Source organism: Scyliorhinus torazame, chromosome 1 (genome assembly GCF_047496885.1).
Source record: "Scyliorhinus torazame isolate Kashiwa2021f chromosome 1, sScyTor2.1, whole genome shotgun sequence".
Lineage (NCBI taxonomy): Eukaryota > Metazoa > Chordata > Chondrichthyes > Carcharhiniformes > Scyliorhinidae > Scyliorhinus > Scyliorhinus torazame.
In genome coordinates, this window is record NC_092707.1 from 237,208,949 (window position 1) to 237,234,549 (window position 25,601).

Consider the following 25,601-nt stretch of genomic DNA (forward strand, 5'->3'; position numbering starts at 1 on the left):
AAAAGTCTATTCGCGAGTAGACTTTATGGACATAGGAGAAAAACGAAAACTCCTTACTCCTAGGTCTGCTAAATCTCCACGGGTCTACACCTCCCATCTGCTCCATAAAATCTTTAAGTACCTTGGCTGCTGCCGGCCTCCTTCCAGTCCTGGACTTCGACCTATCCAGCCCTGGTTCCAACACCGTATTAAAATCTCCCCCCATTATCAGCTTTCCCATCTCTAGGTCCGGAATGCGTCCTAGCATCCGCCTCATAAAATTGGCATCATCCCAGTTCGGGGCATATACGTTTACCAAAACCACCGTCTCCCCCTGTAGTTTGCCACTCACCATCACGTATCTGCCCCCGTTATCCGCCACTATAGTCTTTGCCTCGAACATTACCCGCTTCCCCACTAATATAGCCACCCCCTTGTTTTTCGCATCTAGCCCCGAATGGAACACCTGCCCCACCCATCCTTTGCGTAGCATAACCTGGTCTATCAGTTTCAGGTGCGTTTCCTGTAACATAACCACATCTGCCTTAAGTTTCTTAAGGTGTGCGAGTACCCGTGCCCTCTTTATCGGCCCGTTCAGCCCTCTCACGTTCCACGTGATCAGCCGGGTTGGGGGGCTTCCTACCCCCCACCCCTTGTCGATTAGCCATCCCCTTTTTCCAGCTCCTCACCCGGTTCCCACGCAGCTGTATCTCCCCCAGGCGGTGCCCCCCCGCCCATCCCCTCCCATACCAGCTCTCCCCCCTCCCCAGCTGCATCAACCCAGTAATTCCCCCCTCCCACCACCCCCGCTAGATCCCCTGCTAGCGTAATTACTCCCCCCATGTTGCTCCCAGAAGTCAGCAAACTCTGGCTGACCTCTGCTTCCCCCCGTGACCTCGGCTTGCACCGTGCGACGCCCCCTCCTTCCTGCTTCTCTATTCCCGCCATGATTATCATAGCGCGGGAACCAAGCCCGCGCTTCTCCCTTGGCCCCGCCCCCAATGGCCAACGCCCCATCTCCTCCACCTCCCCTCCTCCCCCCATCACCACCTGTGGAAGAGAGAAAAGTTACTACATCGCAGGATTAGTACATAAAACTCCTCTTCCCCCCCTTTTTAACCCCCCTCTTCGCCCCCCACATTCGCCCCACCACTTTGTTCAAACGTTCTTTTTAATAACCCGCTCATTCCAGTTTTTCTTCCACAATAAAAGTCCACGCTTCATCCGCCGTCTCAAAGTAGTGGTGCCTCCCTCGATATGTGACCCACAGTCTTGCTGGTTGTAGCATTCCAAATTTTATCATCTTTTTATGAAGCACCGCCTTGGCCCGATTAAAGCTCGCCCTCCTTCTCGCCACCTCCGCACACCAGTCTTGATAAACGCGGATCACTGCGTTCTCCCATTTACTGCTCCGAGTTTTCTTTGCCCATCTAAGGACCATTTCTCTATCCTTAAAACGGAGGAATCTCACCACTATGGCTCTGGGAATTTCTCCTGCTCTCGGTCCTCGCGCCATCACTCGGTATGCTCCCTCCACCTCCAACGGACCCGCCGGGGCCTCCGCTCCCATTAACGAGTGCAGCATCGTGCTCACATATGCCCCGACGTCCGCTCCCTCCGCACCTTCAGGAAGACCAAGAATCCTCCGGTTGTTCCTCCTTGCGTTGTTCTCCAGTGCCTCCAACCTTTCCACACATCGTTTCTGATGTGCCTCATGCATCTCCGTCTTCACCACCAGGCCCTGTATGTCGTCCTCATTCTTGGCTGCCTTTGCCTTCACGACCCGAAGCTCCCGCTCCTGGGTCTTTTGTTCCTCCTTTAGCCCTTCGATCGCCTGTAGTATCGGGGCCAACAGCTCTTTCTTCATTTCCTTTTTGAGCTCTTCCACACAGCATTTCAAGAACTCTTGTTGTTCAGGGCCCCATGTTAAACTGCCACCTTCCGACGCCATCTTGGTTTTTGCTTGCCTTCCTTGCCGCTGTTCTAAAGGATCCACTGCAATCCGGCCACTTTCTCCTCCTTTTTTCATCCGTATCCAGGGGGGATTCCCTTCTGGTTTACCGCACAGTGTTTTTAGCCGTCAAAATTGCTGTTGGGGCTCCTATCAAGAGCCCAAAAGTCCGTTTCACCGGGAGCTGCTGAAACGTGCGACTCAGCTGGTCATCGCCGCACCCGGAAGTCTCGCATCTTGACACAGGGGACAGTACGACCCAACTTCAATATCTTTCCACAATTGTCCAGCTGGGTGGAATTGTTCTCGCTTGGTTTCCTTCTTATCTAATCATATCAATGGTTTCTCTATTTGTTCTTGCTCTGTTACCCCTGGTGCTCCTCCAAGGATCTATGCTAGAACCCCTCAAATGTATTATCTACATGCTGTTCCTCGGTGACATTGTCCTAAGACATTGTAATAGATGCACAGTCATAGAGTTTTACAGCACAGGAAGTGCCTTTTGGCCCATCGTGTCCGTACCGGCCATCAGCCACCTACCTATTCTAATCCCATTTTCCAGCACTTGATCTGCAGCCTTGTATGCTATGGTACATCAAGTGCCTGTTTAAATGTTGAGGGTTCCCGTGTTTACCACCCTTGTAGATGAGTTCCAGATACCCACCACCCTCGATGAAAAAGATTTCCTGCAAATCTCCTGACCCTTACCATAAATCAATACCCCCTGGTTATTGACTCCTGTACTAAGAAGACATGTTTCTCCTATCTACCCTAACCCTCATAATTCTGTACACCTTGATCAGCTCTCCCTCAGCCTTCTCTTCTCTAAGGAAAGCAACCCCAGCCTCTCTTCATAGCTGAAATGCTCCAGCCCAGGCAACATCATGGTGATCTGCTCTGTACCTAGTGCAATTGCATTCTTCCTATAGTATAGTGACCAAAACTGCACAGTATTCTGTGGACTAATAAGCATTTTATACAGCTTTATCACAACCTCCCTGCTCTTCTATTCTATGCCTCAGCTAATAAAGGCAAGTATCCCAAATGCCTCCTTAACCACCTTGCCTATCTGCCCTCTGCCTTCAGGAATCTTTGGACATACACCCCAAGGTCCCTCTGATCGTCTGTATTTCCATGTTCAACCGTTCATTGTGTATTCCCTTGCCTTGTTAATCCTCCCAAAATGCATCACCTCACACTTTTCAGGGTTAAATTCCATTCACCATTGTTCTGCCCATCTGATCAGCCTGTTTATATCATTCTCCAATCTAAGACTTTCCTCCTCACTATTTACCACGCCCCCAATTTTGTGCTTTTTAAAAAAAAAAATGCACTTGCTGGTCATACCCCCCATATTCATGTGCTGATCATTAATGTACACTACAAACAGCAAGGGACTTAGCGCCAATCACTGCAGTCCACCACTGGACACCAGCTTCCAGTCATAAAAACACTTATTTGCTTCCTGCCACTAAGCTTATTTTGGAATCATTTTGCCAAATTGTCCTGCATACCATGGTCTCGTACCGTCTTGATCAGTCTCTCAAAAGCCTTACTGAAGTCCTTGTAGATGACATCCAACTACACTGCCCTTTTCTACACACCTAGTCACCGCCTCAAAAAAATCAATCAAATTTGATAGGCATAGTCTTCCCCTGGCAAAACCATGCTGACTATCCTTATCTTTGCCTCTCCAGGTGGAGATTAATTCTGTCCCTCAAAATCTTTTCCAGTAATCTTTCTACCACTGATGTTAGACTCACTGGCTATAATTACCTGGGTTCTTTTTTTCTTCTTCCTACTTCCCTTCTTGAATAATGGTACCACATTAGCTGTCCTCCAGTCCTCTGGCACATCTCCTGTGGCCAGAGACGATCTGAAAATTAAAGTTCGAGCACTGCAATTTTCTCTCATGCCTCACAGTAGCCAAGGATAAACTGCTAGCACCTCCCTCTCTGATCTGTTTAACCATTACAGTCCCATTCCCTGCTTTATATATGTACATTGTCCTTCTCCACACAGATGTAAAATCCTCATTTAATGCCTCACCTACATCTTTCGGCTCTAGACGCAGGTTGCCACTTTGGCCCCTAATGGGCCAACTTTAGTTTTCACCTGTACTCTAACAACAACCAATTGTACCTCAGCCCTACCCCGCTTGACTCCTTCACTGCTGCTAAATTATCAGGCTGCTTATTGGACATCAGTATTAGATGAGCAGAAATTTCCTCCAATTAAATATTGGGAAGCTAGTTCCCTAGCTACTGATTCCATCTCGCTCCTTAGCAACGTTGAGATGAAACCTGACTGTTTGCAATCATGGTGTCATATTTGAACCTGAGATTTGCTTCCAACTATGTAATAGTGCCATGTAATTGTGTCATGGGCGGCATGGTGGCACAGTGGTTGCACTGCTGCTTCACAGCGCCAGAGATTCAATTCTGGCCTTTGGTGACTGTGTAGAGTTTGCTCCTTCTTTCAGTGTGTATGTGGGTTTCCTCTGGGTGCTCTAGTTTCCTCCCACAGTCAAAAGAAGTGCAGGTTTGGTGAATTGGCCATGAGAAATTGCCCCTTAGTTTCCAAAGATGTGTAGGTTAAATGGGGGTCCGGGAGGGTTCCAGAAATAGAGCGGGCAGTAGGCCTAAATAGGGTGCTCTTTCAGAGGGTGGTGCAGACTCAATGGGCCGAATGGCCTCCTTCTGCACTAGTAATTCTATGGACTGACTGCCTATTTCCACTCACCGACTCATGCACTCCGAGGCACTCAAGAAAACATTGTGACTACTAAAAGTAGCATGCACTTAGATCTTAAAGGTTTAAAAGTCCTCTGTCTCATGTGTTTCTCCTGAAATGTGCAGGTCTGTACTTCCTTTTTGAACCACTGAGAAATAGAGTCAGGAGGTTTATGACTATAAATTCACTGCTTCATTGTTTACATAACAGGATTTCTCTTCCACTCCAATTGTGATACAATCAAAGATCTCTAGCAAATCTCTGGTAGGTTCTTCAAACAGAAGTCAAAACCAATTCAAATTCTCTGCCCACTGATGGTTCTTAGGCAGGGCCTTGTTTCTTTGGTCTGGATCTTTTTCCTTTGCTGCTCCAAAAGTACTTTATTAAATGTCCTGATGTGAAGCCCAGTTTCTGTCATGTAACCAGAGTGTTTCTGTCCATGGTCCCCAAAAATGGTTTTTGATGGTTGGGCCACGACTAAACAATGGGATCCAAGTTTCACCCATTCATACACCTCTGATAGAATAGGTTTTCTTTACATTCATTCTCTGGATTTTACCTCCACTCAAAGATTGCAAACAGTATGTGGGAAAATGTTTCTTTAATTATTTGAAGGCCACCTGTTGACCACAGGAAAGCTCTGTTGCATTTAAAGCCTTCTCAAAGGTATCTCCTGAAAGTTTAAGGATTTATCCAGACATGAAGATTAAATCAACCTTTTGGAAATTCATGTGTATTGACAGGAAAGAAAAGGTCACCTGACCTCAATTCCATTTTGTTTGTCTATTCTCCATGTTGTTTTAAAATGTCTATATTGTGAGCATGACGCACATTCCCAGATCATAACTCTATGATTAGAAATTTCCCCCAAGCTGTTTTTCAGTTATTTTAAAGATGGGCCCTCTGATTTGCTGACCCTCCTGCCAGTGGAAACTGTTTCTCCTAATCTACTCTTTCAAAATTGCTCAGAGTTTTGACCACTATTCTTTCACAACCCTCCAAAAAAATGTTTGCTGGAAGGCGAACAGTTTGGGCTTCTCCAGGTCATTCATTCAACGTGGCTATTTTCAGGAATTTTATTTTTAGAAACTGGGATTTAATCTTGTATGCATTGATAAGTTTGAACAAATAGAATTCAAATAGCATTGTGGTGCTTTGGGATGTGCAAAAAGGTTGCGGTTGCAAAACGTGGTATATCAAATTACTAACCTAACTATGGTGTTATGTTCCCAAAATACGAGAGCTGCAATTGTAATCAGAAACAATTAGTCAGTCAAGAAAAGTCATTCAACCGAAAAGGAGGCGTTAAAAATGGTCGAAGGATGTAGAAGCCACAAATTCTTCCACACCCACTCGCACCTCAGCTAACCGCCAGTGGAATAATTTTATCACAACACTACTTCTGATAAAATTTCTAGTGATCAACAGCAGTTGTAGTTGTATTGGTGCTCCACCCAGAAAAGCCCCTTAATTTAAAATATCTTGGTTGCTCACTGATTTTGGTGAATTTGGTCTCCCTTGTGTTTAACTGGAAATAACTTCCTCAACCAATGATAAACTGGAATCAACATCCTAAAACAACGATAAATATAGCGAATACTATAAATACACAGCATGTTTCATCATCTGATGTGGGGAAAGCCTGTTTCATGTGTGCAGATGCTTCATCAGAATTATGGGTGTGCATATTCACCCTAGAGGGGTATCTAAGCCAGAGATCGGAGAGTACTGTATTTAGCTTTCACATTTATAGTAGAAATCTAGTGCTAGGAAACATACAGTTAACAGTAACTTTAAAAAAAAAAAAAACTTTTAAATTAAATTTACTAATTAATTGACGCAATGTCAATTAGAGGGGTGCAGTGATCTGACTGAGATGTGGCAGGTCCGGGAGGCTTCCAGCATCACGGATGGCTTCATCTGCAGAAGGTGCACCCAACTGAAGCTCCTCACAGACCGCATGGTTCAGTTGGAGCAGCAGTTGGATGCACTTATGAGCATGCAGGTGGCGGAAAGCGTATATAAATGTGGTCACAGGTACAGGCAGAGAAATGGGTGACCACCAGAAAGGGCAGGCAGTCAGTACAGGAATCTCCTGTGGTTGTCCCCCTCTCGAATAGGTATACCCCTTTGGATACTGTCGGGGGGGATAGCCTATCAGGGGAAAACAGCAGCAGCCAGAGCAGTGGCACCACGGCTGGCTCTGATGTTCAGAAGGGAGGGTCAAAGCGCAGAAGAGCAATAGTAGCAGGGGACTCTATAGTCAGGGGCACAGATAGGCGCTTCTGTGGACGTGAAAGAGACTCCAGGATGGTATGTTGCCTCCCTGGTGCCAGGGTCCAGGATGTCTCCGAACGGGTAGTGGGAATCCTGAAGGGGGAGGGCAAACAGGCAGAGGCCGTTGTACATATTGGTACTAACGACATAGGCAGGAAGGGGCATGAGGTTCTGCAGCAGGAGTTCATTGAGCAATGCAGAAATTTAAAAGACAGGACCTCCAGGGTTGTAATCTCGGGATTAGTCCCTGTGCCACGTGCCAGTGAGGCTAGAAATAGGAAGATAGAGCAGCTAAACGCGTGGCTAAACAGCTGGTGTAGGAGGGAGGGTTTCCGTTATCTGGACCACTGGGAGCTGTTGCGGGGCAGATGTGACCTGTATAGGGCACGGGCAGCACGGTAGCATTGTGGATAGCACAATTGCTTCACAGCTCCAGGGTCCCAGGTTCGATTCCGGCTTGGGTCACTGTCTGTGCGGAGTCTGCACATCCTCCCCGTGTGTGCGTGGGTTTCCTCCGGGTGCTCCGGTTTCCTCCCACAGTCCAAAGATGTGCAGGTTAGGTGGATTGGCCATGATAAATTGCCCTTCGTGTCCAAAATTGCCCTTGGTGTTGGGTGGGGTTACTGGGTTATGGGGTTAGGGTGGAGGTGTTGACCTTGGGTAGGGGTGCTCTTTCCAAGAGCTGGTGCAGCCTCGATGGGCCGAATGGCGGCCTCCTGCACTGTAAATTCTATGATAATCTATGATAAGGAAGGGTTGCATCTAAACTGGAGAGGCATAAATATCATGGCCGCGAGGTTTGCTAGTGTCACACAGGAGGGTTTAAACTAGTATGGCAGGGGAGTGGGCACTGGAGCAATAGGTCAGAAGGTGAAAGCATTGAGGGAGAACTAGGGAATAGGGCCAGTATGGCTCTTGAGGCAGAGCAGACAGGGAGATGTTGCTGAAAACAGCGGGTCTGGTGGCCTGAAGTGCATATGTTTTAATGCAAGAAGTATAACAGGTAAGACAGATGAACTTAGAGCTTGGATTAGTACTTGGAGCTATGATGTTGTTGCCATTACAGAGACCTGGTTGAGGGAAGGACAGAATTTGCAGCTAAACGTTCCAAGATTTGGATGTTTCAGGCGCGATAGAGGGGGATGTAAAAGGGGTGGCGGAGTTGCGCTACTGGTTAGGGAGAATATCACAGCTGTACTATGGGAGGACACCTCGGAGGGCAGTGAGGCTATATGGGTAGAGATCAGGAATGAGAAGGGTGCAGTCACCATGTTGGGGGTTTACTACAGGCCTCCCAACAGCCAGCAGGAGATAGAGGAGCAGATAGGTAGACAGATTTTGGAAAAGAGTAAAAACAACAGGGTTGTTGTGATGGGAGACTTCAACTTCCCCAATATTGACTGGGACTCACTTAGTGCCAGGGGCTTAGACGGGGCAGAGTTTGTAAGGAACATCCAGGAGGGCTTCTTAAAACAATATGTAGAGAGTCCAACTAGGGAAGGGGCTGTACTGGACTTGGTATTGGGGAATGAGCCTGGCCAGGTGGTAGAAGTTTCAGTAGGGGAGCATTTCGGGAACAGTGACCACAATTCAGTAAGTTTTAAAGTCCTGGTGGACAAGGATAAGAGTGGTCCTAGGGTGAATCTGCTAAATTGGGGGAAGGCTAATTATAACAATATTGGGCAGGAACTGAAGAACCTAGATTGGGGGCGGATGTTTGAGGGTAAATCGACATCTGACGTGGGAGGCTTTCAAGTGTCAGTTGAAAGGAATTCAGGACCGGCATGTTCCTGTGCGGAAGAAGGATAAATACGGCAAATTTCGGGAACCTTGGATAACGAGAGATATTGTAGGCCTCGTCAAAAAGAAAAAGGAGGCATTTGTCAGGGCTAGGAGGCTGGGAACAGATGATGCCTGTGTGGAATATAAGGAAAGTAGGAAGGAACTTGAGGAGTCAGGAGGGCTAGAAGGGGGTCACAAAAAGTCATTGGCAAATAGGGTTAAGGAAAATCCCAAGGCTTTTTACACGTACATAAAAAGCAAGAGGGGGTAGCCAGGGAAAGGGTTGGCCCATTGAAGGATAGGCAAGGGAACCTGTGTGGAGCCAGAGGAAATAGGCGAAGTACGAAATGAATACTTTGCATCAGTATTCACCGAAGAGAAGGAATTTGGTGGATGTTAAGTCTGGAGAAGGGTGTGTAGATAGCCTGGGTCACACTGAGATCCAAAAAGACGAGGTGTTTGGCGTCTTGCAAAATATTAAGGTAGATACGTCTCCAGGGCCTGATGGGATCTATCCCAGAATACTGAAGGAGACAAGAGAGGAAATTGCTGGGGCCTTGACAGAAATCTTTGGGTCCTCACTGTCTTCAGGTGATGTCCCGGAGGACTGGAGAAAAGCCAATGTTCCTTTGTTTAAGAAGGGTAGCAAGGATAATCCAGGGAACTACAGGCCGGTGAGCCTTACATCAGTGGTAGGGAAATTACTGGAGAGAATTCTTCGAGACTGGATCTACTCCCATTTGGATGCAAATGGACGTATTAGTGAGAGGCAGCATGGTTTTGTGAAGGGGAGGTCGTGTCCAACTAACTTGATAGAGTTTTTCGAAGAGGTCACAAAGATGATTGATGCAGGTATGGCAGTGGATGTTGTCTATATGGACTTCAGTAAGGCCTTTGACAAGGTCCCTCATGGCAGACTGGTACAAAAGGTGAAGTCACATGGGATCAGGGGTGAGCTGGCAAGGTGGATACAGAACTGGCTAGGTCGTAGAAGGCAGAGAGTAGCAATGGAAGGGTGCTTTTCTAATTGGGGGGCTGTGACTAGTGGTTTTGCGCAGGGATCAGTGCTGGGACCTTTGCTGTTCGTAGTATATATAAATGATTTGGAGAAAAATGTAACTGGTCTGATTAGTAAGTTTGCAGACGACACCAAGGTTGGTGGAATTGCGGATAGCGTTGAGGACTGTCCGAGGATACAGCCAGCAGGATTTAGATTGTTTGGAGACTTGGGCGGAGAGATGGCAGATGGAGTTTAATCCGGACAAATGTGAGGTAATGCATTTTGGAAGGTCTAATGCAGGTAGGGAATATACAGTGAATGGTAGAACCCTCCAGAGTATTGAAAGTCAGAGAGATCTAGGTGTACAGGTCCACAGGTCACTGAAAGGGGCAACACAGGTGGAGAAGGTAGTCAAGAAGGCATACGGCATGGTTGCCTTCATTGGCCGGGGCATTGAGTATAAGAATTGGCAAGTCATGTTGCAGCTGTCTAGAACCTTAGTTAGGCCACACTTGGAGTATAGTGTTCAATTCTGGTCGCCACACTACCAGAAGGATGCGGAGGCTTTAGAGAGAGTGCAGAAGAGATTTACCAGGATGTTGCCTGATATGGAGGGCATTAGCTATGAGAAGCGGTTGAATAAACTCTGTTTGTTCTCATTGGAATGACTGAGGTTGAGGGGCGACCTGATAGAGGTCTACAAAATTGAGGGGCATAGACAGAGTGGATAGTCAGAGGCTTTTCCCCAGAGTAGAGGGGTCAATTATTAGGGGGCACAGGTCTAAGGTGCGAGGGGCATGGTTTAGAGGGGATGTACGAGGCAAATTATTTTACGCAGAGGGTAGTGGGTGCCTGGAACTCACTGCCGGAGGAGGTGGTGGAAGCAGGGACGATAGTGACATTTAAGGGGTATCTTGACAAATACATGAATAGGATGGGAATAGAGGGATACGGACCCAGGAAGTGTAGAAGATTGTAGTTTAGTCGGGCAGCATGGTCGGCACGGGCTTGGAGGGCCGAAGGGCCTGTTCCTATGCTTTACTTTTCTTTGTTCTTTGTCCTTGTTCTAAGTTTCAGGAGCAGGAAAGTTTGACTAACCTACATGAAGTAATTTGCTGTTCAGATTTCTAAGATTTGTAGGGTTCTTTTTCAAAATGCATTTTTAGATTTGGAAAATAATAGGTCGTGCAAGTAAAAAAAAAAAGTCATGTTCAGGGCTTCACGTTCTGAACCAACTCTTTCAGAGAACACAGGTGAATTTGTGTGTTCTGCACCATAATGCAATTGCTTGTCTGTCGATGGAGTGAATAGTGTCTTGACAGCACACCTAGGCCTTTCATAGGTAGGAGATTTCTAATTTAGTATGTGGCCTTTGGAAAAGATGTGTATTTGTCCTGCGCTGCATTTAGGCATATTTTTAGACTGCTTTCACAATGGTTAATAATCCCTTCAACTGTACTCTGCAACCAAAGAGCTTGTCGATTTATTCTGAAGCCAATTGAAGTAGAAACCGGAAAACGTTTTGCTCCATATTAGGCTTATTTACAGAATGTAGCATCACAAATATATGCCTCATCCCTAGCTTGTACCTGATGTCCCTGTAGTCCATTTTTCTCTAGGGGGGAAAAGTCCTTCAAAACAAAACTTTAAAAAAGTGTTGAGATGCACATGGTGGGGCGGGGGGCGGGGGGGAGAATAAAAACGCACAGCAACTTCAATATGTAATGACCTACCAGTAAGATTATGAACTCAACACTTAATTATTGCCTGATTCTTGCACAGCAGGGCTCATCTGGCAATTTGCACCTGGATTTCTTGTACATTCAGACAATGAGTCCCAAAGCAAGCATCCTACCCCTGGACCAATGAGCTAGTGGCACAAGTCTCTTGTATGTCAATTAAAGTTAAACTAATTAATTGACAGCCCTCGTGAGGGGCACTGTAACACAAAACACAACCCAAGTTTCTTTATACTTTCAAAATCACTAAATTAAACATAAAAGTGGGACACTGTAACTGAAATCGTGAGGAAACTTAAGTAATTAAATCAAAATGTCATTACTGGGGGTGGTGATGTATCCAGCCCCCGGATCCGGCCCAACAGTCGCAAACATCTCTTTGTATGTACTCCTGGTACATCAATCACTGCCCTCCACCTGTAATTTTCCTTTTTTTCCCCCCTTTGTTTGTTTATGGGATGTGGGTGTCGCTGGCTGGGCCAGCATTTGTTGCCTATCTCTGAGGGCATTTAAGAGTCAACCACATTGCTATGAGTCTGGAGTCACATGTAGTCCAGATCAGGTAAGGATGACAGATTTCCTTCTCTAATGGACATTAGTGAACTACATGGGTTTTCACGACAATTGACAATGGGCAACATTTTCACCCACCAAGGATATTATAAAACCAGCTGCCCATTCAGAAGATTGGCATTAGAAAAGCCATTAAAATGATTAATTTCATGTCCTTTGGGTCCCTCGACGCTGGAAACCGAGTACAAATTTCTCTACATAATTTGCAGTTTTATTAATTTGACTAAAATCATATGGAGCATCTCATCAATCACAGTGATACCTTTCACTGAGTCCTTTGCTGAAAGGTCTTTCAGCTGCGTATTCATCACCACAAGGTTTATATTTTAACACCTTTCCAAACTCTTCATTAGAAAATCCCCTCCTCCTCCAATTGCTGATTGTCAGTCCGAATTTAAGCAGTGCTCCAAGTCCGTTCCCTTTCCATTTTTCTGTTATTTTTCTACACTCACCCTTTCGTCCTTCCCATGCTTTACTGCAGAAAGACTGAATCTGTTTGGCATGTCTATAAATTGTAAAATGAAAATATTTCCTTCCTTGTGCCACACCTTTAAATCCATGGCTACTCATTAAAGTCCTATGCCATTGGAAGACTTACAAAGGATACGTTTTACACATGTCTCATTTTGCACTAATCTCTTTGAACCTTGTGTGCTCATCATCAACCACACCGTTTGGTCGGATTTTTAAACTATGATGAGAAGGGTGAGAAAATTCTGTGTAATTTGGAGACTATTTGCTTTCCTTCTGTGATTCTTATTGCCTGATACCGTTACCACCAATTTCTGATTAGAAATGACAAATTTGTCAAGGGGATGCAAGAATGCCCTTATTGGGTAAACTGCAGAACCACTGACTAAAAATAAGTGCTTTAACATGTTCCATATCCAGTTTAATTTATGCCTTTTTCAGCATGGGTATTTCACTGGAGACAATATCAGTACTGAAGTGACTTACTCCAGCTATTTTGCATGGAATCACCACCTTTTAAGTGAGCTCTTGTTATCATCCCGGAACCTGAAGCAAGTAGAATTTTTACACTTCCTGAACTGACTAGGCTCCTCATGACTGAGTAAATCTTGATAACATTTTAACCAATCTGTTCCATAGATTGTCGAGGAGTAATGACTATCAAACACAACACAATTAATTGCACTTTTTGTCAGATTAGAACAACTACTTTTGACTAATTTCCTTAGACTGATGAGTATTATCAATTTCTGGGTTTGCTTCAGGCGTGACTTTGATAAACCTGTTCCGCTTTGGGAAGTTGACAACATTATATTTTTTTAAATATATTTTTATTTTCATTATATATAATACACAATAGTACAAAACAATAAGAGAGAGTAAAACACCTGTACAAACATAACCCTGAAACAGCCTGCCCCCCATCTTCTTGCATAGTGTTACAAAATTATATTCTGAGTCACATCTGAGACAGAGGGTGGTGGTGGATGGAAAATTTTCAGACTGGAGATCAGTTACCAGCGGTGTACCACAGGGATCAGTGCTGGGTCCTCTGCCATTTGTGATTTTTATCAATGACTTGGAGGAAAGGGCTGAAGGGTGGGTCAGTAAATTTGCTGATGACACCAAGATTGGTGGAGTAGTGGATGAGGTGAGGGCTGTTGTAGGCTACAAAGAGACATTGATAGGATGCAGAGCTGGGCCGAAAAATGGCAGATGGAGTTTAACCCTGAAGTGCGAGGTGATTCATTTTGGTAGGAAAAATTTGAATGCGGATTACAGGGTCAATGGCAGGGTTCTGAGGAATGTGGAGGAACTGAGAGATCTTGGGGTTCATGTCCACAGATCTCTGAAGGTTGTCACTCAAGTGGATAGAGCCGTGAAGAAGGCCTGTAGTGTGTTAGCATTTATTAACAGGTGGCTTGAGTTTAAGAGCCATGGGGTTATGCTGCAACTGTACATGACTCTGGTGAGACCACATTTGGAGTATTGTGTGCAGTTCTGGTCACCTCACTATAAGAAGGATGTGGAAGCATTGGAAAGGGTGCAAAGGAAATTTACCAGGATGCTTTGAGGTTTGAAGGATGGGTCTTATGAGGAAAGATTGAGGGAGCTAGGGCTTTTGGAGTGGAGGAGGATGAGAGGTGACTTAGTAAAGGTTTATAAGGTGATGGTGGGGGATAGATAGAGTGGACGTTCAGAGACTATTTCCTCAGGTGGATGTAGCTGTTACAAGGGGGCATAACTATAAGAATCAAGGTGGGAGATATAGGAGGGATGTCCGAGGTAGGTTCTTTCCTCAGAGTGGTTAGGGTGTGGAATGGACAGCCTGCTGTGATGGTGGAGTCGGACACTTTAGGAGATTTCAAGCGGTTATTGGATAGGCACATGGAGCACACCAGAATGACAGGGAGTGGGATAGCTTGAACTTGGTTTCGGACAAGGCTCGGCACAATATCGAGGGCTGAAGGGCCTGTTCTGTGCTGTACTGTTCTATGAAGCTTCACCTGTCAACTCTTCTGCAGGCATTCTGAGGGTTTGTTCCTCTATTATTGTTACTCAAATCCTGTTAGCTGCTGTGATATTCAGATCTGCTAAAAGCGCCTTCATGTTCCTCCTTTCTGTCGTAGCTCTCTTGTGTTGACACCTGTGCTCCATTTCTGAATGATTCCGAAAGGCCACAATTGTTGAATCCTCCAGTCTTTGTCACACTGGAATGTCCCATGTGTGATATCAGAACAGCTGGAAATGACTGCCTCCCCAGGAATATTTTGAAAGCAGCAGACGTTTAAAGGGTGTCTCTATGAGAACCGAATGCCAGTTCAGACCAGAATCCTATCCACATGCGACATTTCAATCCAGCAATTTAAGTGGAAACCGAGTAACGAATCTCCAAATTGGATTTCTGCAATTTTTAGGAATTCCGTTCAAGTCCCATAATGTATGAAATAATGGTCTCTTGAAATCTCTCTATTTTGGCCATGCCTCGTAGGCATCTGATGGATCATTTTGTATAAATGTTATCCATGCAGCTTAATGGTAGATCCAAACAGCCAGCTCACAAAATACTTCGCTTCTGACTTTATTTTACTGTTACGAAGCCATAATGCCAAAGTCACAATTTTCTTTATCTTCGGTATGGCCATAACCCATGTCCACATATGCACTTCACCTTTTCACTGGTCATAAGGTTGGGATTTGGAGAATGTTGGGTAATCATACCTGACAATTTACATTTGGTTTCAGTAATTCTTCACTTCTAACTCCAATTACAATCTTTTATCTGAGGGAAACAATATCTTGGTTGCCTAAAGGTGAAGCATGAAAACTATTTTCTACTACCAAGTTAATTAATTCTGAAACCAGTTGGTGAAATAGGAAACCAGGCACCAATCGTTTTGAATGTAGCATTACAAATATCTGCCTGCCCCTTATTCAGTGTCCCAGAGGTTTCTCTTTATGTCTGTTTAAGGTACTTAATGCTCTTCAACTGTATATCCTTAAACTTAATACAATTTTCATACCATTAACAGATTTTCTAGTGATTGGTACATTGGTCACTAGTTTAGTTTCCACTTGTTTTGGAGGTAAGATTGTGTAACTAAAACCATTTATTAGTTGCCTTGAATTTACTTATTTTTAATTTTTAGGTTTCTTATTTGACCTTTCGCCTCTGACCAAGCAAAATGGCACTTATCAAATTAAATCTGAGAAGTACAATTTCTATATAAATGTCTGTGGCAACGCATCTGGTGTCTGTGAGGCAAATTCTGGTGCTTGTCAGGAAGATCCAGTGTAAGTAACCAGAGTGTTTGCATGGCTCAGTTCATGAATGTTGGTGCACTAAATGCAGAATGAATGAATTGAATATTGTAAATATAGGAGTTTAGTATTGTAAACCACTTTTTCTAAATATAGGGAAGTGGTACTTCATGACAATGTTTATAAAAATGTTACAGAATTTAGGGTTGGTTTTTAGTGTTACCCTGGAGTACCTGCTAAACTGGTGTAGCCGTTCACTGCCAGATCTGGCTGGGCCATCAGGATCATCCTGGGATACAAAGGTGACCCCTTTTCTCTAGCAAGCTCTTGTCTCCTCCATCTTCATCTTCAGTGACGAATGATTGAGTTGTTACTAAGATTGAACCGCTTCTGTACTGCCCGTCCTTCCTGCAAGCCGACTGGACCAGATTTCCTCTGAGGCCCTCCTGCCCTAGCTGTGAACTTGTGTCCTTCTCTAGTTTGTCTCCAATCTTGCCGCCTTTGTGCTCATCTTGTCCATGAAATGCCCTTCCTGCTCTCCCTACCCTTTTCCGGCTAAACTATTGACCACCCAATTTTTCTTCTCGACTCCCATGTTAGCTGACAGTAAATGTTATTTCTTCTCTAGTTCCATCCCCCTCTCCTTCAAATCTGCAATCATCATTCCCTCCTCAAAAGAAAACTTGACTAGTGTGTCCTTGCAAACTACTGCCTCAACTCTAACATCCTTTCCCCTCAAGTTTTTGAACGTATTGTCCTTTCCTGACCTCGTGCCCATAGTTCCTGCAGATTCCGTATTTCATTCATTCAGGGGATGTGGGTGTCGCTGGCTGAGCCAGCAGTTATTGTCCATCCCTAATTGCATTTGAACTGTGTGGCTTGCACGTGTCAACCACATTGATGTGTATCTGGGGTCACATGTAGGCCAAACCAGGCAGAAGATTTCCTTCTCTAAAGGACATTAGTGAATCAGATGAGTTTCTATGACAGTTGACAAAAGTTTTGTGGTCATCATTAGACTCCTAACGCCAGATTTTTTAATGAATTGAATTTAAATGTCACCATCTTTAGTGATGGTATTTTAACCTGGGTCCCTGGAACATTACCCTGGGTCTCTTAATTACTAATCCAGTGACTGTGCCACCGCCTTCCCTAATCTGAATCCTTCCAAGCAGGTTTCCATCCTGGTCTGCATTGAAATGATTCTTAATTTTCCCAACTTGAATGCTGTCTTTATTGGAACAGAATTTAAAAGGATAGTGTTGGTACAAAAATAAAAGACTGGTCACACAACTCCCAATGCAAGCATGTTTTCTGCTGGTACTGGAAATACTAGTGAATTATGCTCATGCAGGAGTTGCACCTTTACAGTACCAGGTCTAATGCTGCATCAGTACCAATTCTACAAGCAAGACACCTTCCTTTGCATTAAACATAGGATAGTCCCATAGAAAAGATACAACCTGCAATTTTCAGAAGTATCAGAACCCAATGTTTTAAATATGTTCGCTATTTTGAAGACCAAGCTGGGTTGCTCGATAGATGTTCCCATCCAGGAACGTTAGGCAGAGTACCAAGGGTGTCGGCCTTAATTTTAAGTTTCTGCATTAGTTCCTGCAGGTGCTGCAGAATTGTTATTTCCTTTTTGTTTCTGCTGCATTATTTCCGTATCCCTCTGCTTTCCAGCTATAGTAAATAAACCATCATCCTTTCTTTTCAGTTTACTTTGCTCACTTTATTTTTTGCAATTTTCTGACTAACATCTTGTTGATTGCCATGGGTCATCCTGTCCCTCCCCCACGACAGCCGGATCCAAATGACACCCTATTTTACTGTGACAAAGGGACACTTTTCATCAATCTCAAATACATCCATTGGTACAGTTGATCACACCAGCCTCCGCCATCGTCCAACTGAGTGGGACTTAACGCAACTGGTTCCATTCTTATGTTTATTTGTAACCAGAGAATCGCAATTACTTACTTCTCTTCCCATTCCTGCACAGTTACCACTGGTCCCTCGAGAATCTATGCTTGTACCTTCCTATTTCTCATGTACATGTTTTCAGATAATATTGCTGAGTAGCAAAGAGTACATTTCCAAGTGTACACTGGTGACATCTAGCTCTAACTCACCACCACCTCTCTTAACATCTCCACTGAATTGTCGGATTGAATGAGAAATGATTGACTCCAGTTAAATATTGAGAAGACTGAAGCTGTTGTCTTTTACCCTGTCACAAACTCCACACTCTGCCCATGAATTCCACCCCCATCCCTGGCAACTGAAGTTTAACCCCCACCCCGACGAGCTTTCAACGCCACATCCATGCCATCGTTAAGGTAATCTATTTTCACCTCTAACAGTGCCTGTATCCACCCCTACCTCATCTCTTCTGCTGAAACTCTCATCCATTCCTTTGTTACCTTCAGTCTTGACTATTGTAATGAATTCCTGGACAGCTTCCAATATTCTACTTTATAACCTTGAAGTCATCCAAAAGCCTGCTGCTGGTATCCTAACTCGCCAGGTGCCGTTCATCCATACCCCTGTGCTTCTGCAAAGCACTGACTGACAATTTAGCAGCGTCGGTTTGAAAACATGGATAAGAATGTTAAAAGCCTGACCCCTTCCTACCTTTAATATTCTACAGACCATGCAATCCTCTGATATATGTGCACCTGTAATTTTGGCCTTGAGTATCCCTGATTTTAGTTACTCTACCATTTGTTGGCTGTCTTCAGCTACCTCCGCCCCAAGCCCTGTGATTCCCACCTCTAAATCCCTGTCTCTCTACCTTGCTTTTCTCCTTTTAAAAACATACCTCTGTCCAAATCATTGATCAATCTCTGTATTTGGCTTGGTGTCTTATTTTGTTTCATATTAAATCTGAAGCAACACCCTGGATGTTATGTTAAACATGCATGAGGTTTGTATTTCTACTGTTCCTGTAAGACTTAAACTATATTTTGTTATCTTTCCCATCCCTGTGTTTATACGGTTGCAAGGGCCAAAAACAGTAGTTGAAATCCATCCTTGTCATTCAGTTTCTAGCTGCATTGTGTATTTGGCATAAAGCTAAAGTTGATCATCCCAATTTTATTCAATGGGTTTTAATGCTCTGCTTGATCCTTAGGCATAAAACTTTTTGGAGCCTGGGAGTGTCCAACTCCAGATTGTCATACTATGATGGGATTATACATCTGGCCTACACAAATGGAACACAATACAACAATGGGCAGCACACTCAACGATCTACCCTCCTAACATTCCTGTGTGATCGGGATGCAGGCAAAGGGCATCCAGAATTTGAGGTCAGTTATTAGACTGCACAGATGAGGTCATATTATAACACCATATCATTTCACTACAGACATCTGTTTACTATGGTTCCCCGATGACTTCTTCCAGGTCAAGATCTTGTTAAGGAATTATAGGTTTAAAAAAATATATATATTTATTGAAGTTTTTCAACAACACAATTTTTTCCCCTTACAAACAATTACCCCCCCCCCCCCCCCAACGTAACAAAATAACACGAAATCGCACTGAGCAAGATATACATGGCAAAATGGTATATTTACATGGCTTTATACACTGGCTCTCTCCCGCACGTGCCAGTTTCCCCCACCCTTCATGTTATCTCCTGCTCATCCATCCCCCCAAGCAATCCTCCATTCCCCCCCCCCCCCCCCCCCCCCCCATCCAAGACGTTCCCCCCCCCCCCCCAGGGTTGCTGCTGCTGCTGACCGATCTTCCTCTTAACGCTCCGCGAGATAGTCTAGGAACGGTTACCACCACCTGTAGAACCCCTGCGCAGACCCTCTTAAGGCAAACTTAATCCTCTCCAGCTTTATGAACGCAGCCATGTCGTTTATCCAGGCCTCCACGCTAGGGGGCTTCGCCTCTTTCCACATTAGCAAGATCCTTTGCCGGGCTACTAGGGACGCAAAGGCCAGAATGCCGGCCTCTTTCGTCTCCTGCACTCCCGGCTCGTCCACGACTCCAAATAGTGCTAGCCCCTAGCTTGGCTTGACCCGGACTTTCACCACCTGAGATATTGCTCCCGCCGCTCCTCCAGAACCCCTCCAGTGCCGGGCATGACCAAAACATATGGACATGGTTCGCCGGGCTCCCTGAGCACCTTCCACATCTGTCCTCTACCCCAAAGAACCTACTCAACCTCGCCCCTGTCAAGTGTGCTCTGTGAACCACCTTAAATTGTATCAGGCTGAGCCTGGCACACGAGGAGGAGGAATTAACCCTACCCAGGGCATCAGCCCACAGACCTTCCTTGATCTCCTCCCCCAGCTCCTCCTCCCATTTACCCTTCAACTCTTCTACTAGCGCTTCCCCCTCTTTCGTCTCTTGGTGTATTGCCGACACCTGGCCCTCCCCGACCCATACACCCGAGATCACCCTGTCTTGAATTTCTTGTGCCGGGAGCAACGGGAATTCCCTGACCTGTCGCCTCACAAAAGCCCTCACCTGCATATATCTAAAAGCATTTCCTGGGGGTAACTCAAACTTCTCCTCCAGTGCCCCTAGGCTCGCAAATGTCCCGTCAATGAACAGGTCCCCCGTTCTTCTAATCCCCGCCCGATGCCAGCCCTGGAACCCCCCCCCCCCCCCCCCGTCCATCTTCCCCGGGACAAACCGGTGGTTACCCCTGATTGGGGACCACACCGAGGCTCCCACTGCACCCCTGTGCCGTCTCCACTGGCCCCAGATCCTTAACGTTGCCGCCACCACCGGGCTCGTATACTTTGACGGCAAGAACGGCAGCGGTGCCGTCACCAATGCCCCCAAGCTCGTTCCTTTACAGGACGCCATCTCCATCCTCTTCCATGCCGCCCCCTCTCCCTCCATGACCCACTTGCGGATCATCGGCACATTTGCTGCCCAGTAGTAGCTCCCTAGGTTTGGCAGTGCCAACCCTCCTCGGTCCCTACTGCGTTCTAGGAACCGTCTCCTTACCCTCGGGGCCTTATTCGCCCACACAAACCCCATAATACTCCTACTTACTCTCTTGAAAAAGCCCTTGGTGATCACGATGGGAATGCACTGAAACACAGACAGGACCACCATTTTGACCGACTGCATTCTACCCGCCAGCGAGAGCGGTAACATGTCCCATCTTTTGAAGTCCTCCTCCAATTGGTCCACCAACCTCAATTGGTCCACCAACCTCATCAGATTCAGTTTATGTAGGGCCCCCCAACTCCTGGCTATCTAAATCCCCAGATACCGAAAACTCCCCGCTGCCCTCCTCAGCGGTAGGTCCCCTACCCCTCTTTCTTGGTCCCCTGCCTGTATTACAAAGAGCTCACTCTTCCCTACATTGAGCTTGTAGCCCGAAAACTCCCCAAACTCCCTTAGGGTCTGCATGACCTCCACCATCCCCTCCATTGGGTCCGCCACGTACAGCAACAGGTCATCCGCGTATAGCGACACCCGATGCTCTTCTCCCCCTCGGACCACCCCCCTCCATTTATTAGACTCCCTCAATGACATGGCCAAGGGTTCGATTGCCAATGCAAACAACAGGGGGGACAGGGGGCACCCCTGCCTTGTTCCTCGGTACAGCCGAAAGTACTCTGACCTCCGCCGGTTCGTCACTACACTCGCCACCGGGGCTCTGTAAAGGAGCTTAACCCAGCTGATAAACCCTCCCCCAAACCTACGCAGCACCTCCCAGAGATGCTCCCACTCTACTCGGTCAAAGGCCTTTTCTGCGTCCATAGCTGCCACTTTAGGGGCAGCACGGTAGCCTTGTGGATAGCACAATTGCTTCACAGCTCCAGGGTCCCAGGTTCGATTCCCGCTTGGGTCACTGTCTGTGCGGAGTCTGCACATCCTCCCCGCGTGTGCGTGGGTTTCCTCCGGGTGCTCCGGTTTCCTCCCACAGTCCAAAGATGTGTAGGTTAGGTGGATTGGCCATGATAAATTGCCCTTAGTGACCAAAATTGCCCTTGGTGTTGGGTGGGGTTACTGGGTTATGGGGTTAGGGTGGCGGTGTTGGCCTTGGGTAGGGTGCTCTTTCCAAGAGCCGGTGCAGACTCGATGGGCCGAATGGCCTCCTGCACTGTAAATTCTATGATAACCACTATCTCCGCCTCTCCCTCCTCCGATGGCATCATTATCACGTTTAAGAGCCGCTGCACATTAGTGTTTAATTGCCTGCCCTTTACGAATCCCGTCTGGTCCTCATGGATCACCCCCGGGACACATTCCTCAATCCTCGTGGCCAGCACTTTTGCCAACAACTTAGAGTCCACGTTGAGGAGCGAAATTGGCCTTTACGATCCACATTGCAGTGGGTCCTTGTCCTGCTTTAGAATCAAGGAAATTGTCGCTTCCGACATTGTCGGTGGCAGGGTCCCCTCCTCTCTTGCCTCGTTAAAGGTCCTCACTAGTAGCGGGGCCAACAGGTTTACGTACTTTCTGTAAAACTCCAACAGGAACCCATCCGGCCCCAGGGCCTTCCCCACCTGCATACTCCCCAAACCCTTGCTCAGCTCCTCCAATTCGATTGGTGCCCCCAAACCAGCCACCTCTTGCTGCTCCACCCTCTGGAACCTCAGTGGTCTAGGAATCGTCTCATCCCCTCTTTCCCCCACTGGGGGCTGGGATCTGTACAGCTCTTCATAGAAGGTCTTGAATACCTTGTTTATTTTCGTTACACTCCGAACCGTGGCTCCCCTTCCATCTTTGATTCCCCCTATTTCCCTCGCTGCCGTCCTCTTACGGAGCTGGTGTGCCAGCATCCGACTCGCCTTTTCCCCGTACTAGTAGGTCGCCCCCTGCGCCTTCCTCCACTGTGCCTCCGCCTTTCCCGTGGTCAACAGGTCAAACTCTGTCTGGAGCCGTCGTCTTTCCCCAAGTAATCTTTCCTCCGGGGCCTCTGCGTATCTCCTGTCCACTCAAAATCTCCCCCACTAACCTCTCCCTTTCCGTGCCCTCTGTCCTCTCCCTATGAGCCCTGATGGAGATTAGCTCTCTCCTGATCACCGCCTTCAACGCCTCCCATACCACCCCCACTTGCACCTCCCCATTGCCGTTGGCCTCCAAGTACCTTTCAATACACCCCCTCACCTTCCCACACACCACCTCATCTGCCAGCAGTCCCACATCCAGCCGCCACAGCGGGCGTTGGTCCCTCTCCTCTCCCAGCCCCATTTCCACCCAGTGCGGGGCGTGGTCCGAAACGGCTATGGCCGAATACTCCGTCCCCTCCACCCTCGGGATGAGTGCCCTGCCCAGAACAAAAAAATCTATCCGGGAGTAGGCTTTGTGCATGTGGGAGAAGAAAGAAAATTCCCTGGCCTGCGGTCTAGCAAACCTCCATGGGTCTCTTTTCTCTCTTTCCCCCCCCCCCCCCCATCTGATCCATAAACCCCCTAAGGACCTTGGCTGCTGCTGGCCTCTTTCCCGTCCTTGATCTGGAGAGGTTCAGTTCTGGGTCCAGCACTGTAGTGAAGTCCCCTCCCATTATCAGGCCTCCTACCTCCAGGTCCGGAATGCACCCCAACATGCGCTTCATGAATCCAGAATCATCCCAGTTCGGGGCGTATACATTTACCAACACCACCCACGTCCCTTGCAACCTACTGCTCACCATCACATATCTCCCTCCATTATCCGCTACAATAGTCTTGGCCTCAAATTACACATGCTTTCCCATCAAAATTGCCACCCCTCTATTCTTCGCGTCCAGTCCCGAGTGGAATACCTGTCCTACCCATCCCCTTCTTAACCTGACCTGGTCCGCCACCTTCAGGTGTGTCTCTTGGAACATAGCCACGTCTGCCTTCAGTCCCTTCAAGTGCGCGAACACTCGAGCCCTCTTCACCGGCCCATTTAGGCCCCTAACGTTCCACGTTATCAGCCGGATCTCCTCCTCTCTCTTTCCCCCCCCCCCCCCCCCCCCCCCCCCCACCCCGCCGACTAGCCATCTCCTTTTCTGGGCCAGTCCCGTGTCCGCGTCTCCCTCACCCTCCAGTCCCCCAGCCGGGGGACCTCTGTCCCGACCACCTCTTCTGTGTCCCATTCCCAATTTATTCTCTTTTTTCAAGTTTTCTCCCACATTTACGCCCATCAACAATAAACAATAATCAACAAGATATGTCAATCCCCATAATAACAACGATCCCATCCGCCCACCAACCCCCAAACCTCAACCCGTATGTTTACATAAACAAATGACAAAAAGGAATCAGGGATTACCCGTAGTCACCCTTAATCTACACGGCTCCCCACCCACCCACCCAACCAACGCCATCCAGCCTCTTAAGAGAGTACTGTGCATGATACCACACAGTTGTACCCCCCCCCCCCCCCCCCCCAAAAAAGTCTCCAGCTCCTCCCGTCAACTGCCTCCTCCTCCCAACCTCTGTTCCCTCCCCCCAACTTTCCACCCCGGCTAGACCACTCGGACCCTGTTCGGTCAGGCTCCGATGGCCGCAGCTGCTCCCCCCCCCCCCCCCCAAACCTCACTCCCGTTCACTGGCTGGCTTAAACCGGCCAGCGTGGAGGCCCCCGCCCGGGTCCCTTTCCCACTTGCCCGGCCCTAGGAAAGCCCAAAGATCCCCTTTTAGCGCACACATCCCGCATATCCACCTACACCCCAAAGAGCCCTCCTTTCGAATGAAAGTCCCGTCCCTTCCCTTGTCCAAATATATACCACATTGGCTCCTTTAGCCTCTACCCCCGCGCGCAGTGATACAAAAAAAAAGAAGAAAATACAGTCATGCGGTTACATCGGCACATGACCATTCCTCAATTTGTCAGTTCTGCCACAGTCCTTCTGCCTTCGCAAACTCCTCCGCTGCTTCCGCCGTTCCAAAATAAAAGTCCCTGAGCTTGTAAGTCACCCTCAGCTTTGCTGGATATACAATGCCATAGCCTGCCTCCTCGCCAGTCCACCGTAAAGTCCTGGTATACACGTATACCAGCTCCAGCCCACTGCACCACCCGCTTCTGCTTGGCCCAGCTCCGGACCTTCTCCTTCACACTGTACCTACGGAAGCACAGAGTCACTGCCCTTGGCGGCTCACTCGCCTTTGGTACAGGCCTCCACGACCGATGAGCCCGATCCAGTTCATATTGGGAGGGGTCCTCCCCCTCCCCCAGTAGTTTTGTCAGCATCGCGGCAAAATACTCAGTCGGCTTCGGTCCTTCAACTCCTTCGGGCAGCCCCATGACCCTCATTCTGTCGCCTGGATCTGTTTTCCAGATCTTCCATTTTTCCTCGCAGATTCTTGTTCGTGTCCATCACCGTCCGCATCTCCTTCCCCATCAACGCAAGTTGATCACCGTGCTGCAATACCGTCTCCTCCACTTCCTTCAACGCCTCCCCTTGCTCTCGCACCTCAGCCATTGCGCTCGCCACCGCCATCTTCACTGGGGAAACCGCCTCCTCCACCAGCACATTCAAAACCTCCCACATCTCCTTCCTCACCATCTCGATACATTTCTCAATCTGTGCCAACTGCTTTTGGAATTCCGCAGCCATCACCTTAGTTAGTTCTTCAGCTGTAAGCACTGCGGCCTCACCTGGTGCTCCAGCCTCCATCTTCTTTGTTGACCCCGCGGTGACCTTTCCCCTCTCCAACGGACTTCCAGCCGCTTCCATCCCCGAAAATGCCGTTCTGAACGGGAACCCTCCAATGTGCGGCTGCCTCCCGCCCGCCGTCACCGGAAGTCCCCCTTCCGCCTTTCTTCCCGCGCGCGGGAAAAAACCCCGCGCTTTCCAAAACCTGCCCCGCTCTGGCGCAGCTCCTGTTGCGGCCTTGTCTCTCTTCCCCCTGCCCATATAACATTTCCTGCGTGTGAT

At 47.4% G+C, this 25,601-nt stretch overlaps 1 protein-coding gene across 1 annotated transcript in view; it reads left to right on the plus strand.

Moving 5' to 3' along the window:
• igf2r (insulin-like growth factor 2 receptor) overlaps positions 1 to 25,601 on the plus strand; it is a 267,979-nt gene that overhangs the window by 106,519 nt on the left and 135,859 nt on the right. Inside the window, exons 15-16 of the mRNA XM_072503630.1 lie at positions 15,655 to 15,799; positions 18,903 to 19,080. Of these exons, the coding sequence (XP_072359731.1) occupies positions 15,655 to 15,799; positions 18,903 to 19,080 (323 nt within the window). The remainder of the gene's footprint in view (positions 1 to 15,654; positions 15,800 to 18,902; positions 19,081 to 25,601) is intronic.